Source organism: Anabrus simplex, chromosome 4, assembly GCF_040414725.1.
Source record: "Anabrus simplex isolate iqAnaSimp1 chromosome 4, ASM4041472v1, whole genome shotgun sequence".
NCBI classification, from domain to species: Eukaryota; Metazoa; Arthropoda; class Insecta; order Orthoptera; family Tettigoniidae; genus Anabrus; species Anabrus simplex.
Genome location: NC_090268.1, coordinates 206,484,702 through 206,503,636, shown reverse-complemented (window position 1 = coordinate 206,503,636; position 18,935 = coordinate 206,484,702). Strand labels below are relative to the sequence as shown.

The window sequence follows — 18,935 nt, the reverse complement described above, 5'->3', positions numbered from 1 at the left end:
GCATAGGAGGCGGGATGTATGGCCTCACATCGCAACGATAAGTTGTTACCTTGACTTTCTGTGGTAACACTGACAACTTGAAAGAGACAATGAAGGCACCAGTGGCAACGTCTTCACCGTTGACCTGGCGCGTAATGCACCGGACGTGTGTCACGCCACGGTTCTTCATGTCTTCCATCAACTCGTCGTCAGTGTTCAAAATAAGGTCGCGGTGAAAGATGACTCCGCGAACCAGGTTCAAGGACTTATGCTCCTCCACTTTGACGGGGATTTCGCCAAAGTGCTCGCACTTAAGCAACTGATCAGCTTGCAGTGCTGTACGAGTCTTTAGAAGCAAACTTCCATTGCGCATTTTCTTAAGTTCTTCCAGTTCACCATAGACGCCTTCGATGTGCCTACTAAAAAGGATCAACTTCACCAGCTTAAAATCGTGGCCATCGGTTCTGGTAGCGACCAGAAACCTAGGGAAGCTGGATCCCATTCCTTCACGCTGCGCATGTTCCCAGGGAGTTGAACCTCTCAGGGAAGCAAAAGTTAAAGACTTAGGTGGGGGACCACTTTGAGAGAGCCGACTTCGTTTTGAAGCCATGCCCGATAGCTTCCTCCCCGAATGCCACCCACTCCGATCAGGGGTCTCTGTAGCCGAACCAAGCCGCCAAGGCAATACCCACCTGGTCATAGCATGTACTGCCCGGGGTCCGATGTTGGACGATGCCTAATACGGGATGACTGAGGCAATGAGCACTAGGACTCCCTTCCTCCAGTCACCCGCAAGAGCATGTACCCCATAGTGTGTACAGAGCACTAAATATAGAGAAAAAATTAAAAATAATTAATAATAAAATGTCCTTCTGGCATTCAGCTGTGCGGGGACCTGTGTTGTCAGGCGGATACTACTGCCAAGGTACATGGCGCTCCTACCACGCAATGGTCCTGGGTGGACAGTTGCGGGCTTTTGGGCGTAATCGCACACGTAAGAGGCCCATCTCCAAAATTTTGAATGGTCTACATCTGACCCTCGGAAAAATAATAAAAAATAAAGAGGGGACCATGGCCACATGACCCTTTAAGTCGCCTTCTACGACAGGCAGGGATTACCTAAGGATGTATTCAGCCTCTCCCATCCACAGGAGGTCCATCACATTATACCAAACCGCAATCCATGTCCGCGCCAAGGTCGCCCCTTTTTGTCGCCTCTTACGACAGGCAGGGGATACCGCGGGTGTATTCTGCATGTGCGTCCCCCACCCGCAGGGGGTAGTGTGTTTGGTCCGCGAGAGGTATTTTATTTCCCTCAAGTCCACCGGCAAGCCGGTTAGGGCCCCCGTATCCGCCACCTGGGACGCGTCACGTGGGAGTATCACCTCTCCCCCTGCTACGCCATCATAGTAGGTTCATGGAAAACAGTTTTTGTTCATTGTCACTGACAAATTCATCAGTCACACTAGCTACTGTCATTTCCAACCTAACCTTCATCATTTATATAGAGTTCTATGTCACTTTCTTCTAAAAATTTGAGTATCTTCTTTTCCTTGTTTTGCTTTGATGCTGGCATCTTGATAGGATAACGAGACTTACGCAGTTGGAACAGCAAGCCAAACAGGAAATTCATGCCTAAGGAAAATGGTAACAAAACTTAAAAGGGATGAGTTTACTTTTTTTGTTTAGTAATGGGGTTTTAGCAATGAAATGGGAAGGCAAGAAGGCAGTTCATATGCTTTCTTCACTTCATGATAGGCCTGATTTTGGTGAGGTGAAAAGGTGAAAGAAGCGAAAGTCCAATCTTGTCACCGACTAGTAATATGAAATGGTGGCGTAGATTCTCATGATTGGCAGCTTACACCACTTCCGCTGACGATGAAAAACGTAAAAGGGTACAAGGAACTGCATTTTATGTTGGAAATGGCACTACGGAATGCTAGTGTTATTCATCACCTTCTCAACAGAGGTAGGAAGTGAAAAGCGTTTACAATCTTCAGAATCAATGTACCTGAGCAGCTATTGGCAAGTGTTGTGTTGCCTTGTTACACAACTAGAGGACGCCCAAGTGCAGGGGAAACAGTGGGGACATTTTCCATCCAAAATACCACCAACCTCAATGAAAAACATTCCATTGAAGGAAAGTGGCCCTACATGTGGAAAACTGTTTTATAGTATCCCATACAGCTAAGGACTTCTCAAAGTAAACCTGAGATTAGGGTACCCCTTTTCTGGATATTTTGTTGTTAATATAAGTGTTCCAATTCACTGTATATAGCTGCTGGAATTGCATTCTAAAAATGGTACTCTTTAAGCCACAAACCTATTCCAACAAATAGTACTTGAATGGGTCGAGAATTGACTCCATAGAGAAAATTATATTTTTCCACTTTTCAATACACTGTTAATAAAGACACTATTAATAAATACTGAAGATGACTTTTTTTTTTTAAACACCAGAACATGTTTCAGTTTCTGTTGGACCATCAATAGCTGGCTAACAATTCAATTAACAGGAGACATTCTAAAGCATTACTAGAAAAAGATGCATAAAAGAGAAATGTGATGGCAGGTTATGTATTCTCACTTGGAGCGGGATAACCAGGTGCACCAGATTCAGCAGTTCTGGCTTCTTACATCAGTTCTTACGAGACGTGAAGCTTCTTTCTTCCATTACTCTTTTGCATGCCATTTCTAACAAAACTAAATCAAGCAGAAAACACTAAAACCACGTGTATACATTAGAGAGAGAACATAAAACATGTCAACTCACCACAATGAAATTCCACAATGTCCTCTGAAAATTTAATATGAAATGTACAAGTACTTACTCGGATTTACACACAACTCTGAGCAGGTGATCGTGGACCTCCTCCTTGCTCTTACTATCAATGTCTATCAGCATTTGCTCTCCATTTTCTGGGGAAAAGAAAAGGAAGATAGTTCAAATAACAAATGCACACTAGAAGGTGTGTGATCGACATATTTACAAATTATGTACATATACCAGACAAGTACACAGTTTATAAAAATTGAAGACTTTATCTCACATACTGCGTCAGGGGCAGGAGTGATATCCAGAAGACATCTATGCTTAAGCTACTGTATTATTCTGGCTTCCTGGAAAAGTAACACAGTCGACTCTCGATAATTTGACACTCGTTAATTTGATCTCTCAATAATTTTTTTTTCCTTGTCCCTTGAAAAATACTCAATAAATTGAAAACAATCAGTGTTATTTGGTCCCCTCGGTAATTTGAAGTTGTAGGAATGGCATCTTGCTCGTCGACATTCTATAGTTTAAAGTCAGGCTTCCCTACTCTCTATAATTTGAAGTCAGTGATTACAGTATGTATTGTTATCATGCACAGACCTGTCGTTTGTTTACATCAATAATGAGATGTATGAGTGAGTTCGCAGTCTCGAGTGTTCTTTCAAATGTTAAAGTGTGTTACAATATGTTAACATTTGATTTGTGTAATTTTTAAGTATCAAAATGAGTTCAAGAAAGAACAAGTGTCTTTCTAGAAGTGAAATAAAGCGTGTGATTCAAGCTGTGGAGGATGGACAATTAAAAAAACGTCGCAAACAGTTCGGTATTTTACCATCAACATAGTCTATGATTTTGAAAAATAAAGATTGCGTCACCGAAAGTGCCTTAAGTGCGAGTAGGAAAAGGTCATGTCAGGCTGAATTTCCCCGTCCTGAAGAGTGCTTGCCTAAGTGGATTCGTCAATGTAGAGACAAAACGTTCCCCTGGGCGGCTTCATGTTGAAGGCAAAAGCCAAGTGGTTTGTGCAGTCTCTCGGGATTAAAGGATTTGCAGCAAGTGAGGGGTGGTTTTCATATTTCAAAAACTGACGCCACATTTAAAAAGATCTGCAGAGGGAGCGCCAGCGTGGGCAATTCTATTTGTTCCGAATGGATTGACGAACTACATGAACTTTTGAATGGCTATGACCCAAGGAACATATTCAACACAGACGAAACCGGACGTTTTTATAAATGTCTTCCTGATCGCACCCTGACGTTAAAAGATGAGAAGTGTCATGGAGGGAAACTGAGCAAGGAAAGAATAACTGTCCTCCTAGCACGTAACATGGACGGATCTCAAATGTTGAAAACCACTCATTATAGGGAAATATGTGAAACCATGCTGTTTCAAAGGAATAAAATCACTGCCAACAGCTTATCAGTCTAACAAAAAAGCATGGATGATGACAGTTGTTTAAGGAATGGCTGACCTCTGTTAACAGTGACATAAGGACCACTGCACCGTGCATAATGACCCACCACCATTAGACCACGTAAAATTGATTTTTTCTTCCACCCAACACGACATTAAGACTGCAACCATTAGACCAAGGCATTATTAATAATTTAAAAACTATCTCCCGCAGAGAAATTGTTTCTTATGTGCTGGATAGCATCGAAAAAGGTGAGGGAACATAACTGTTTTGACTGCTATAATCATGATTGATAAAGTCTGGAAAAATATGAAACCTACCACCATTTATAACTGCTTCAAAAAGTGCAGGTTTAAGCAAACCGAAAAAGTGGAACAGTCATCAGAGTTGCCAAAATTTACGAATTTTGACTCAGGATGGGGACTCCTACGTAACTGTGAAGAGTTAACATTTGAGGATTACGTTCAAGTTGACGATAACATCGGTGTCCACGGTGCCCTAAACGATGCTGAACTGTTTGATTTAGCCTCTCTGGATGAGGAAGAGGAAGAAACCTAAAAAGAACCGCCAATTCCAGTCACAATGAGCGAGGCAAGGATACCTCTTACTACCCTACGCTCCTATGCCCTCAGAACGGACACAAGTGACTATTTCTTCTCAGCTCTCACTACTATTGAAAATTCACTGGACAATGATAGATGGAAGTCGTTCACTCAAAAGAAAATGGCGGACTTTTATTCAAAATGAACATTTCATAATTGTTAAAACGTTGTGAAAGAAATGAGTAAGTATAAGTGAAACCCTTGTTTATTTGAATTTTTCCCTCCCTCCCACTTGGTTATTTGAAATCCAATTATTTTGAACTCTCGGGAAATTGAACTTTTTCTCTAGTCCTTCGAGTTTCAAATTATCGAGAGTCGACTGTAATTGTTTCCCTGTCTCTAAAATGTTGGAAAAGATGTGGCAATTAGACAGTAGCTGAATTAAGGTGTAACAGTAACTCTGGGTATACCATAAAACATTTGTAAACCAAAATCTGTTTAACCAAAGAATGTATCTAAATATTTATAAAAAAACACTGAAGTTATACTATGTACTGTGTTCAGGGAATACAAAACTTGCGTAAATGTTCATATTTTAATTTGAACGCTTCACGGAAAAAATATAAGGCGAGAAGTTCTGAACATGATGATTATGATGGTGACTGTAGTTTAAAGGGTCATTGGCCCGTACTAGTATGAGGTGGAATGAAATGAAACGATAATTTAAAAAATAAAATATATCCACTTAATAGAATTTAAAACAAATGATGATGAAAAATGAGCATGAATTTAAAATAATAATCAGATCTAATTCGCAATGCCTTATTTTCTAATGAAATTATAGAAAATGTACATTAAAGTAGCATAAGGCATTCATGCCTTGAGCTGCAATCAAAAACATTCAAATTAGAAATTAAAACAACACATCAAATATAGGAAGACAAACTAAACTAATAAGAAAACAGAAGAAAAGTTAGTTAACAATAACATAAAAATCTTAAAAACTAGTAGAAAATACACTTTTATACACAATAAAACTGACAGCTCATCACCTCATAAGATGAGGGAGATGGTACTTGGAAGTTCTAAACTATGGTGCAGATCGGCCAGGTCAACGCACTCTGTAAGGATGTGTACTATGGTAAGATCATTGCCGTAAGAACACACCGGGGAGCTTTCTCCCTTCAGTAATTAAGAGTGCGTTGCTATGCCGTCACCGATCCGAAGACGACCTATTACCACCACTTCCCTCAGAGAAGCCCGAAAGGAAGTCTTCCATACCTTTGTAGTTCCTTTGATCGCTCTCAGCTTATTTGGGAGAGAGGTGGCCTGCCACTCCATCTCCCAATGAGACATAACCAAAAATGTCTCAGCTGATAACGAATATCAGTCGCTGGAACCTTATAATAAGGGAACGGGGGCAATGTGACAGCCTCCTTGGCAACCCTATCAACTAACTTGTTTCCCTCTATACCCTTGTGACTTGAGAACCACATGAACGTGATTCTGGTGCTAGCCTCCGAACACCCGGTGAACGGGTCCTGGATCTGCTGCACCAGAGGGTGCCGCGGGAAATGTACATCAATAAATTGTAGCTAGCTTAAGGAGTCTGTAAACAGCAGAAAGTGCCATTTTTCATTAGACAGCGTGTACTGAAGAGCTTCAAATATAGCATAGAGCTCTCCTGCTTCCGGTAGAGGAAAAAGAAACCTGTTCAAAAAAATGTACAGCCTACTTTTGCATCTACCCTTGAAGCATTTGTGTAAACAACAACTGAATCTGAATACTGGCCAACCATGGACAGGAAAAACCTCCGATAAAAGGAGGGGTCTGTGTTCTCCCTTGGGCCGGTGTGCAGATTCAGGATTATTTCAGATCATCGTAGTATCCGTGGCGGTACTTTACTTGGTCGTTTGACAAGACAAGGAACCAAAAGTTCAACAAACAATCTGTGACGGCTATCCAAGCGTATACCAAGCGATTGCGTTGCTCGTGGATAAGCAGCGTACAGCCGACTGTTTCCATTGTGGAATACGCAGGGATAGCTTGGGTTAAGTGGCATCTGTCACAAATTTGCAGCATAGGTCAATAATATTTTATGGTGACTCAGGTGTAAAGGCGGCACACTAGATTCAGCGAGCAGGCTAGCAATGGGGCTTGTACGGACTGCTCCCGTTGCAAACCTGATTCCACTGTGTTGAATGCTATTCAGTTTAGCAAGGACCATGATCCATGTGTTGCACTGCCGTAGTCTACCCTGGATAAAATAATTGATGACTGATTGATGCTTGTTGTTTAAAGGGGCCTAACATCGAGGTCATCGGCCCCTAATGGTTCGAAATGGGACAAAATGAAATGACAACTTAAAATTCCAAAATCCTCCACTGACCAGAATTCAAAGCATGAGGGCGAAGAATGAATGGATGGAGAGGAATTTAAAACGATCAGTGGATCCAACCCACAGTGCCTCACATGCACAGAAGCTGGCACAAAACAATCTTATTACCAACCAAGGGACTGCTTCTATAGTACGATGCTGAATCGATTGTGCGTATAGTCAAAACGGGTCCAAAATCAAAGGTCATCAGCCCCTCATAATGGTATTTATCGCTAGGAAAGTAGAACCATGCTCTGGGTAATGTTGCGGTACTAATCAAAAGTAGCGGAGACTCGCGGTATTCCACATTATGGTACTATTCACAGGTAGTGTAATGCGCACATGTAACACAGACCTATGGTGTTTCATGCATTGCGGCGCTATTTGCAGGCAACGCAAACCTATGGCGTTTCTCACAGGTGGACTAACCACAGGGACCCGTACTATCCCGTGGAATTCCTCACACAGTGGGAACTGAGCATAGGTAAGGCAGAACCATGGTGTTGCTAATCCCATGGTGTCGCTCATATAGGGGTACGAATCACAGGTACTGCAGGACCCCCATCCTGAATCACACACTGTCGCTACTAATCACAAACCTATTGCGTACCTAACATAGTGGTACAAAGCGCAAGTAAATGTAACCCACGGTGTTCCCTGCGTGATGGTACTATTTGATGATGATGCTTGTTGTTTTAAGGGGCCTAACATCGAGGTCATCGACCCTTGATGGTACGAAATGAGACGAAATGCAATGACAAAATAAAAATACAAAGTTCTCCACTGACCAGAATTCAAAACGTGAGGACGAAAAATGAACGGATGGATATGAAGTTAAAACAATCAGTGGAGACGACCCGCAATGCTCCAGTCTCAGAAACTGACAGAAAACAATAGTAATACTGACCAAGGGGCTGCTTCTATAGCTCAATACTAAATCGATGATGCTTACAAGCAAAAGAGGTCAAACATATAGGTCATCGCACTCTCATAATGGTACCTAGCGCTTGGAAAGTAGAACCATGGTATTTGACATGGTGCGGTACTAATCAACAGCATCGTAGACTCGCGGTATTCCACACATTATGGTACTACTCACAGGTAATGAAATTCGCACAGGTAATATAGACCTATGGTGTTTCACACATAGCGGCGCCATTTACAGGCAACGCAAACCTATGGTTTTCATTACATACGTGTACTAACCACAGGGACTCGTACTATCCCGTGGTGTTCCTTATATAGTGGGTACTAATCATAGGAAAGCCAGAACCCTGGTGTCGATCATATAGTGCTACTAATCACAGGTACCGTAAAAGCCTGACCGCACGGTGCTCCTGATTGCTACTAATCACAAACCTATTTGGTACCTAACATAGTGGTACTACGCGCAAGTAATAACGACCCATGGTGTTCCCCGCGTGGTGGTACTAATCACAAGTAGTTTCATGGTTCTAATCCAATCATCCCTTGTTCGCCCCTTTTAGTCGCCTCTCACGACAGGCAGGAGATACCGTGGGTGTATTATTCGTCTGCCTCCCCCACCCACAGGGGGTGTGTGTTTGGTCCGCGAGAGGTATTTTATTTCCCTGAAGTCTGCCGGCAAGCCGGTTAGGAACCCCCTATCCACCACCTGGGACGTGCCACGTGGGAGTATCACCTCTCCCCCTGCAACGCCTGCGTAGCAGGTTCGTGGCTGGATAAAATATGTGCCCTAAAATATATACATATATATCATAGGAGCACAATGCGGTCTGCCTCCCCCACCCTCCACCAAGTAGTGCCACTAAGATGATGATGATGATGATTGTTGTTTAAAGGGGCCTAACTCGAGATCATCGGCCCCTAATGGTACGAAATAAGACGAAATGGAATGAATTAAAAGTCTCCACTGACCAGAATTCAAAAGCGTGAGAACGAAGAATGAATGGATGGACATGAATTTAAAACAATCAGTGGATGCGACCCGCAATGTCTCACATTCACATAAAATGACGTGACAAAAGAGTTTTACTGACCAAGGGAGTACTGCTATAGCATAACACAATCGATTATGCGTGCAGTCAAAACGGGGTCCTAAATGGAAGTTATCGGCCCCTCATAATGGTACTGATCGCTAGCAAAGTAGAACCACGGCATTTGTTCTGTTGCAGTACTAATCAAAAGTAGCAGAGACTTGCGGTATTCCACACATTACAGTACTACTCAGAGCTTATGAAATTCGACATATAATACAGACCTATGTTTTTCTCACTTTGCGACGCCATTTACAGGCAACGCAAACCTATGGTGTTCATCAAGAGTACTAACCACAGGGACCTCTCCCTATCCCGTGGTGTTCCTCATATAGTGGGTACTAATCATAGGCAAGGCAGAATCATGGTAGCTATCATCCCATGGTCCTGCTCATATGGTGGTACTAATCACAGGTACTGCAAAAGCCGACCGCACGGTGCTCCTGTGTGCTACTAATCACAAACCAATTTCGTACCTAATGTAATGGTACTACGCACAAGTAAAAGCGACCCTTGGTGTTCTCCGCGTGGTGGTACGAATCACAAGTAGTTTTATGGTTCTAATAAGATCAACCCTTGGTCGCACCTTTTAGTCGCCTCTCACGACAGGCAGGGGATACCGTGGGTGTATTATTCGTCTGCCTCCCCCACCCACAGGGGGTGTGTTTTTCGTCCGCGAGAGGTATTTTATTTCCCTCAAGTCCGCCGGCAAGCCGGTGAGGACCCCCCTATCCACCACCTGGGACGCCCCACGTGGGAGTATGACCTCTCCCCCTGCTACGCCTGCGTAGCAGGTTCGTGGAGTGCCACTAAGAAACTTTAAAATATTTAGCTTCTTAGTACATGTGGCTTTTTAACTGAAGCACATGTGGCTCCCACGATAATTTAGTATCAAAAAGGAGCCCAAGGAATCTACGAGTTAACTACAGTAAGAGCAACATCCTCTAAATAAAGCTCAGAATGCGAGTGACAAGTGCGCTTCCGGCAGAAGTGAACAACAGAGGTTTTTGCAGTTGAAAACCGAAAGCCATGCTGTAAGGTCCATTGTTCCACTCTCCTAATAGCTGTAATTGACGATCTGCGACTGCCATATTTTGTGAGCTATAATGCAGAGCACAATAGTCTACATATAGCGACAGTATTACTGCTGAACCAGCAGCAGGGACAATACTGTTTATAGCAATCACAAACAGATTGACATTGAGAACCGATCCCCGTAGGACTCAATTTTTGTCAACATTGTATCGTGAATATGCCACCCCTATTCGGACATGGAACAGACGGATGGACAAAAAATTTGCAATAAAAACTGGCAAGTTACCTTGGAACTTCCATTGATGCAGGACTGAAAGATGCCGTATCAAAATGGGGTATCTTAGGCCTTTTCTAAATCAAAGATAAGAGCAACTACATGCTGTTTTTGGAGAAATGCATCCTGGATAGAACTCGCTAGGCGTACCAAGTGGTCAGTGGTGGACGGGCAGCTCGAAAACCATACTGGTACTCTGACATAAGTCCTATTTTCTCCCAAATACCACGCAAGTCAGAGTTCTGAATAAAAGTAGTTCAGCAGGTGTGTGGTCAACTTCCCATTATTTACGTGACCCGACTAAACCTACCCGTTGCCTCATATCATTCGCGGGCAACAACAGTGAACAAATGAAAAATTACAAATTTGAATTTATTCCGAACAACAGCATTGCAAAACAGTTTTCATTCTCGGAGCAATAGCAACATACCTATTAGTTCAATAGTTTACCAACAGATGGGCAGACCAGCTGCAGCCTCTGCTGGGGAAATCTTTCAATGAGGCTACCCTTACAGCATTCCTAAAATAATTTATTGTTCAAATTATTATTCTCTTCATTACTGCAGGTGTTTTACACTTAAAACTTACTTCTATACATGTTCAACCCTGATTGGGCCATCTTAAGTGCTCCTGCTGAGTTCTTGGAAAACAGTTGACTTGAAAAAACTCAGCAGGAGCACAATTACTCATTCAATTATACTGAATTGCGTTGTATATTTCTATATATACGTACTTAACTTCCCGCAACCGAGGCAAATACTGGACCTTCAGGATATTCTCCATTCTACTTTGGCGTTCGAGACCACAGCGCATGACCTTGGATGTGCCGCGCTGATCACCGAGAGCTGGCGGTTTGCTTCTGTAAATCTATTCGTCTGCGACTTCAAAATATTTATGGATCTTCATATGTTGTTCGATAGTGTTGTGACTTTGTGCCTGACAGAGTGTGAAAGCTGACCCATTTGACCGTTCTCCACTATTCATAAACATTGAGAGACTTTACTTATCATTGCGTGTGCCGTACTACCTTTCATAATATTACGTACTGTTTTATTTCAAGTGACTCACAATTTCTACCCCCATCATCAATTTATATTTCATCTTATACCGATCCAGAGTTCACTTATTCTTTTTCATATGCATTGTTTTTCTTGTTTTTTATGTTTTGAACGGCTGACGATGACCTGGACTAGGGTCGAAACCGGTCCCATTTCTAATCACTATTAAATAAGAATTTAATCACTACATTCCTTTCTTTTATGTATTGAACAGGTTGAACCTATTTTTCAATTATTTAATTTTTAACGTTCAAGTCAGCATTCGGCGACTTCCATAGGGGAGTAAATTACTTCCGAAGTAAAATGTTGAAGAGCACCATTGTGAAGTATATTACTAAAGTAGTAAATAAAACACAAATATAGGATTGAATGTACTCCGGGGCCGATGACCTACATGTTAGGCCCCATTAAACAACACGCGTCATTATCGTCGAATGTACTCTCACGTCATGCATGGAGTAAACTAGTTTTGCTAGTTGCTTTACGTCGCACCCACACGGATAGGTCTTATGGCGACGATGGGACAGGAAAGGGGTAGGAGTGGGAAGGAAGCGGCCGTGGCCTTAATTAAGGTACAGCCCCAGCATTTGCCTGGTGTGAAAATGGGAAACAACGGAAAACCATTTTCAGGGCTGCCGACAGTGGGATTCGAACCTACTATCTCCCAATACTGGATACTGGCCGCACTTAAGCGACTGCAGCTATCGAGCTCGGTCATGGAGTAAACTAGGATTAAACTTGTTCACTAAGGGCCGGTTCTACCATCTGCTGGTAAAGTGGCTGGCAGCTGCCCGGGAGGTAAACTACCTGGAGGTGTAAATCGGCTGGTACTTTGGCTTGCGTCCAACCACCTCCGCGCAAGCGCTAGGTAGCTACCCGGAGCTAGACACCGATATACGAAGTTGGCTAGACTGATTTTCAGCGATTTCTCGCTTTCGAGTGTGGTGCTATCTATCGTCAGATGCATGAAACCCATTTCGATTGTCTTATTTCCCTGTGCTTGCGTCTGCTGATTATCACCAAAAAGCCTAATAAGGGGAGTCTTAAGAGTTATGGACAACGATTCATGTCAAGCTTTCGTGATTTTAATCTATGATCTTCAATATCAATACCTAATTGGGATTAAAATCTCGAGATTACATTTTCTTACGCCAGTTATAACCTATCATGCAAGGCAGCGTTTTTGAAAGGTATTCTCGTAGTAGACTGGTCAAGTCGCTCGCTCCGTAATAGAAGGTACGCAGGTTTTCATCGTATTTCTAATTTACATTTTAAAGTGTATTTTCGTTCCCTGCCGTTGTTCTTAACTCTCTTTTACGCGCTTCCATATACGTATATACACACACATCTTCTTTACGGACTTATTACCTTTGAGCATTCTATCTGCAGGATTCTGTGAATTGATTAAGTATCTCCGCGATGCTCTATTTGCAACCAGTTCTGTGACCTCCTTTAGTTCCAGATGCTTCCATTTATTGATAAAGCATTTCATTTTAATTTTTAACTTTATGAAGATAAAGTTGGAAGGTACTGTAAATGTAAAGAACTAATCGGGATAAATATCCATTCATAGGAAGAGGAATTCGGGAATGGAATAGTTTCCAATTTCTTCGAAATAATTTACAAGCCTATGTAAACAACTAATAGGGAATCTGCTACCTGGGCGACAGTCCTATATGCTATTAATCATAACATCACTTGCTATAGGTAGCATACATATAAAGCAATTTTCCTAGTAGACATAATATTGTGATAAGAACGTATGAAAAGAGGCATACCGATTAACACAACGCTAATAATGGAAATAAGAAAGATTCGTCATAATAAAGACTCGAACCTCCACACTTCGTATTACGAAGCGTACGTGTTAACCACTACGCTACGAAAACGCTTGGGTTAGGTAGGATACATACAGTAATATATATCTCGTGTCCGAAAACTGAAAAAGTAGAAAATTAAAGCCCATTTGAAATGATTTCCAAATAGATTTTGATTTTACATCCTTTTAGAGTTTCTTTACGAAAGCTTGACGTATAAAATGTGTTCCCTGCGCTACCGATGCGAGAGGCTGGTGTGACCGTTGCAACTAAAGGGGAGCATTAATGTTCAAAATCCTGCAATACAATATCGATCACTGTTACAGTATACTGCTTTTTTCAGTATACTAAGCTAATTTGAGTTGCATATCACCAGAAATACAGCTAATAATGTTCAGCTCTCAGAACTTGCCCGGCAGGTAAAGTCTTATCAGGCCCTCGAAGTGGCCGAGAAATTACGCGCCGGGTAACGACGATTTATGCTGCCGATAGCGCTACCTGGGAGTGGTCGGACGGAAACATCCTTTTACGCGGAGGGCAAATTACGCGCTACTTTACCAGTAGGTGGTAGAACCGGCCCTAATTAGAATACGGTGTTGTATATGTTTCAAACGTGTTTATGGATTACTTAGATTATACTAACAACCTCAGCGAAGAAAACGACGGGAATGTAATAGTACGCAGTGTACTACCAACAACGCCGCTGGGAATCAGCCCACAAGGACACGAGGGAACATCATACAATCTATTTACACGTAATAAGGTTGTCATTCCACAGTTCAAATCCACAAATGCCATAGTCAACTGATCACCAAATCTGAGATGTTCCCTACTAGTCTATTAAAGAGCAATGACAACTAGCAAGCAGGCCACTACTTCAACACTAAGCTCAACGCAGCGTAATTGTATTCCACATGTTCAACTGGTGCAAGCAACTTTTTGATGCCCCATTTTATCAAGACATATACACTATGTGATCAAAAGTATCCGGACACCCCCAAAAACATACGTTTTTCATCTTAGGTGCATTGTGCTGCCACCTACTGCCAGGTATTCCATAGCAGCGACCTCAGTAGTCATTCAACATCATGAGAAGGCAGAATGGGGCGCTCTGCGTAACTCATGGACTTCGAACGTAGTCAGGTGATTCTGTATCACTTGTGTCAGAAGTCTGTACGCGAGATTTCCACATTCCTAAACATCCCTAGGTCCACTGTTTCTGATGTGATAGTGAAGTGGAAACGTGAAGGGACACGTACAGCACAAAAGTGAACAGGCCGACCTCGTCTGTTGACTGACAAGAGACCGCCGACAGTTGAAGAGGGTCGTCAAATGTAATAGGCAGGCATCTATCCAGATCATCATACAGGAATTCCAAACTGCATCAGGATCCACTCCAAGTACGATGACAGTTCGGCGGGCGGTGAGAAAACTTGGATTTCATGGTCGAGCGGCTGCCCATAAGCCACACATCACGCAGGTCAATGCCAAACAACGCCTCGCTTGGTGTAAGGAGCGTAAACATTGGACGATTGAACAGTAGAAAAACGTTGTGTGGAATGACGAATCATGGTACACAAAATGGCAATCCGATGGCAGGGTGTGGGTATGGCGAATGCCCGGTGAACGTCATCTGCCAGTGTGTGCAGTGCCAACAGTAAAATTCGGACGCGGTGGTTTATGGTGTGGCCTTGCTTTTCATGGAGGAGGCTTGCACCCCTTGTTGTTTGGCATGGCACTATCACAGCACAGGCCTACACTGATGTTTTAAGCACTTTCCTGCTTCCCACTGTTGAGGAGCACTTCGGGGATGGCGATTACATCTTTCAACACGATCGAACACCTGTTCATAATGCACATCCTGTGGCGGAGTGGTTACACAACGATAACATCCCTGTAATGGACTGGCCTGTACAGAGTTCCAACCTGAACCCCATAGAACACCTTTGGGATGTTTTGGAACGCCAGCTTCATACCAGGCCTCACCGACTGACATCGTTACCTCTCCTCAGTGCAGCGCTCCGTGAAGAGCAGGCTGCCATTCCCCAAGCAACCTTCCAGCACCTGACTGAACGTATGCCTGCAAGAGTGGAAGCTGTCATCAAGGCTAAGGGTGGGCCAACACCATACTGAATTCCAGCATTACCAATGGAGGGCGCCACGAACTTGTACGTTATGTTCAGCCAGGTGTCTGGATACTTTTGATCACATAGTGTATGTAGAATATTAACAGAAATGAATTATATATTTGCCATTAGATTTTAAGATTGTGAATTTATGATAGAACATTGAGAAGAGTGACTTAACAACACAAATGTGCTATTTCAATTGTTAGTAGGGACCTGAAAAAAAATACTGCATTTGCGATAATTGCAAATTTTTGAATCTTGCACTGAATCCAAGCCTACGGTAATTCTAATGTGGAATAAAATAATTTTTATGCATAAATAGAAGTGCGACAAAATGCAAATTGCAACCCAAAATGCGAAATTAGTATGAATATGCAATTTTGGTGTGAATTCTGAGAAAATGTGCTATTTTACTGGCAAAAACAACATATTTTGGCAAAATCGTCAGAAACCCAAAATATGATGAATAAAGCTTACGACCGTTCCGATCGATGAAGAATAGTAGCCGATCGATTGCTGCTTGCTGACTTTAATCGATATTTACAATGGGAATAAGATCTGTATCGAATATTATCGAAATGTAAACCGAATGTCACGGAAATAGCGAGATAGACGCAGGGTTGTTTTCCTGTTGTTCAAACTTGAAACTAGCGAAGAGTAGAAAGTCAAGTGATACATTAGGTTATGGGGCGCACGACAAAAACTGCGCACAAAAGGGCTCAGCAATATGCGAACGATGGTTTATATGCTACAGATTCAGCGACTGTGTTTTGCAAGTGTTGTAATTACAGAGATGGGTGGGGGGAAAAAAGATAAAATTGTGAAACATATTAGGTAGTTAGTATCCGTAATTTATATTTCGCTCCCTCGATCTTTCAGTATTTATGAGCGGTCAGCTAATAATAATAAAGTTCATATATCCCGGTAATTGCAGTTCAAGTCCTTGGAGTAGTAGTAGTAGTTTTGATAGAAATATTTGAGAAATTATTGTAGACAACCTCGTATGTTTCAGTAGGCCTAATTAAGAACACTTTTATTTCTCCGTCCCGTGGAGTAGGGAAAATAATAGTAATCCACCAGCTGTAATAATCACATAACCACATTTCAGTAGAATTGTAGTGAAGATAAGGTATAATATATTAGATAGTATATTGCCAGTTATATTCGTGTTTTTCTTCGTGTACGGCAAACCTTTCGATACTTAAGCATTTAACCAAACGCAGTGTAGTGTAGTGCAAGCTGATATAACTACCAACATAGTTGGAGATGTGTGGGATCTGGTAAATGCAGCACGGGTGAAGTTTAAGAAAGCGGAGATTGTTATTAGTGGAATACTGTGTAGGAGGGATACTGACTGGAGGGTGATTGGGGATTTAAATGAGACTATGGAGTGGGTATGTGGGAAACGGAGTGATATTTCTAGATCCTAATGGGTGGGTAGGAGATAGGGATTTGCGCTCGGATGGCCTTCATTTAAATCGCAGTCGTACGTATAAGTTAGGAAATTTGTTTGGAAGGGTAATAGGGAGGTTCATTCAGGGAAACGGGATGGCCTAGGGAGCGGTGATAAGGGAACAGGGAACTGGAAATCAAGTAGGGATGACATAAAAATGTTAGTGCTCAATACTGCAGAAGTATTGTAAAGAAAGGAATAGAATTAAGTAATTTAATAGATATATATATTTACCAGATATTGTAATAGGAGTTGAATCATGGCTGAGAAATGATATAATGGATGCAGAAATTTTCTCACGGCACTGGAGTGTGTATCGTAGAGATAGGATAGGAATGGTGGGAGGGGGAGTGTTCATTCTGGTGAAAGAAGAATTTGTAAGCTACGAAAAAGTTAAAGATGAGACACATGAAATTCTAGGTGTAAGGCTCATTTCTAAAGATAATAGGCAACTTGATATATTTGGAGTGTACAGATCGGGAAAGGGTAGCACTGACGCGGATTCGGAATTATTTGATAGGATAGTCACCTATGTGGGAAACGACGTGGAAAGAAATGTGATTGTAGCGGGAGATCTGAATTTGCCAGATGTAAATTGGGAAGGAAATGCGAACGACAGGAAGCATGACCAACAAATGGCAAATAAGTTAATATGGGAAGGACAGCTGATTCAGAAAGTGATGGAACCAACCAGAGGGAAAAATATCCTGGATGTGGTGCTGATAAAACCAGATGAGCTCTATAGGGAAACTGAAGTAATAGATGGTATTAGTGATCATGAAGCTGTTTTTGTGGTAGTTAAAAATAAATGTGATAGAAAGGAAGGTCTTAAAAGTAGGACTGTTAGGCAGTACCATATGGCTGATAAAGCAGGCATGAGGCAGTTTCTAAAAAGTAACTATGATCGGTGGAAAACGGTAAATAAAAATGTAAACAGACTCTGGGATGGGTTTAAAGAAATTGTTGAGGAATGTGAAAACAGGTTTGTACCATTAAGGGTGGTAAGGAATGGTAAAGACCCACCTTATTATAATAGAGAAATAAAGAGACTAAGAAGGAGGTGCAGACTGGAAAGAAATAGAGTTAGAAATGGCTGTGGAAGTAAGGAGAAATTGAAGGAACTTAGTAGAAAATTGAATCATGCAAAGAAGGCAGCTAAGGATAGCATGATGGCAAGCATAATTGGCAGTCATACAACTTTTAGTGAAAAATGGAAGGGTATGTATACGTATTTTAAGGCAGAAACAGGTTCCAAGAAGGACATTCCAGGAATAATTAACGAACAAGGGGAGTGTGTATGTGAGGATCTTCAAAAGGCAGAAGTATTCAGTCAGCAGTATGTAAAGATTGTTGGTTACAAGGATAATGTCGAGATAGAGGAGGAGATTAAGGCCAAAGAAGTAATAAAATTAACATATGATAAAAATGACATTTACAATAAGATACATAAGTTGAAAACTAGAAAAGTGGCTGGAATTGATCAGATTTCTGGGGATATACTAAAGACGATGGGTTGGAATATAGTACCATATCTGAAGTACTTATTTGATTATTGTTTGGTCGGAGGAGCTATACCAGATGAATGGAGAGTTGCTGTAGTAGCCCCTGTGTATAAAGGAAAGGGTGATAGACATAAAGCTGAAAATTACAGGCCAGTAAGTTTGACATGCATTGTATGTAAGCTTTGGGAAGGCATTCTTTCTGATTATATTAGACATGTTTGTGAAATTAATAACTTGTTCGATAGAAGGCAATTCGGTTTTAGGAAAGGTTATTCCACTGAAGCTCAACTTGTAGGATTCCAGCAAGATATAGCAGATATCTTGGATTCTGGAGGTCAAATGGACTGTATCGCGATTGACCTGTCTAAAGCATTTGATAGGGTGGATCATGGGAGACTACTGGCAAAAATGAGTGCAATTGGACTAGACAAAAGAGTGACTGAATGGGTTGCTATATTTCTAGAAAATAGATCTCAGAGAGTTAGAGTAGGTGAAGCTTTGTCTGACCCTGTAATCGTTGAGAGGGGAGTTCCTCAGGGCAGTGTTATCGGACCTTTATGTTTTCTT

General features: G+C 41.8%; 1 protein-coding gene across 1 annotated transcript in view; it reads right to left on the bottom strand.

Annotated features, from left to right (window-relative positions):
* mRpS25 (mitochondrial ribosomal protein S25) overlaps positions 1-18,935 on the bottom strand; it is a 95,843-nt gene that overhangs the window by 20,940 nt on the left and 55,968 nt on the right. Inside the window, exon 3 of the mRNA XM_068227204.1 lies at positions 2,811-2,898. Coding sequence (XP_068083305.1) covers positions 2,811-2,898 — 88 coding nt within the window. The remainder of the gene's footprint in view (positions 1-2,810; positions 2,899-18,935) is intronic.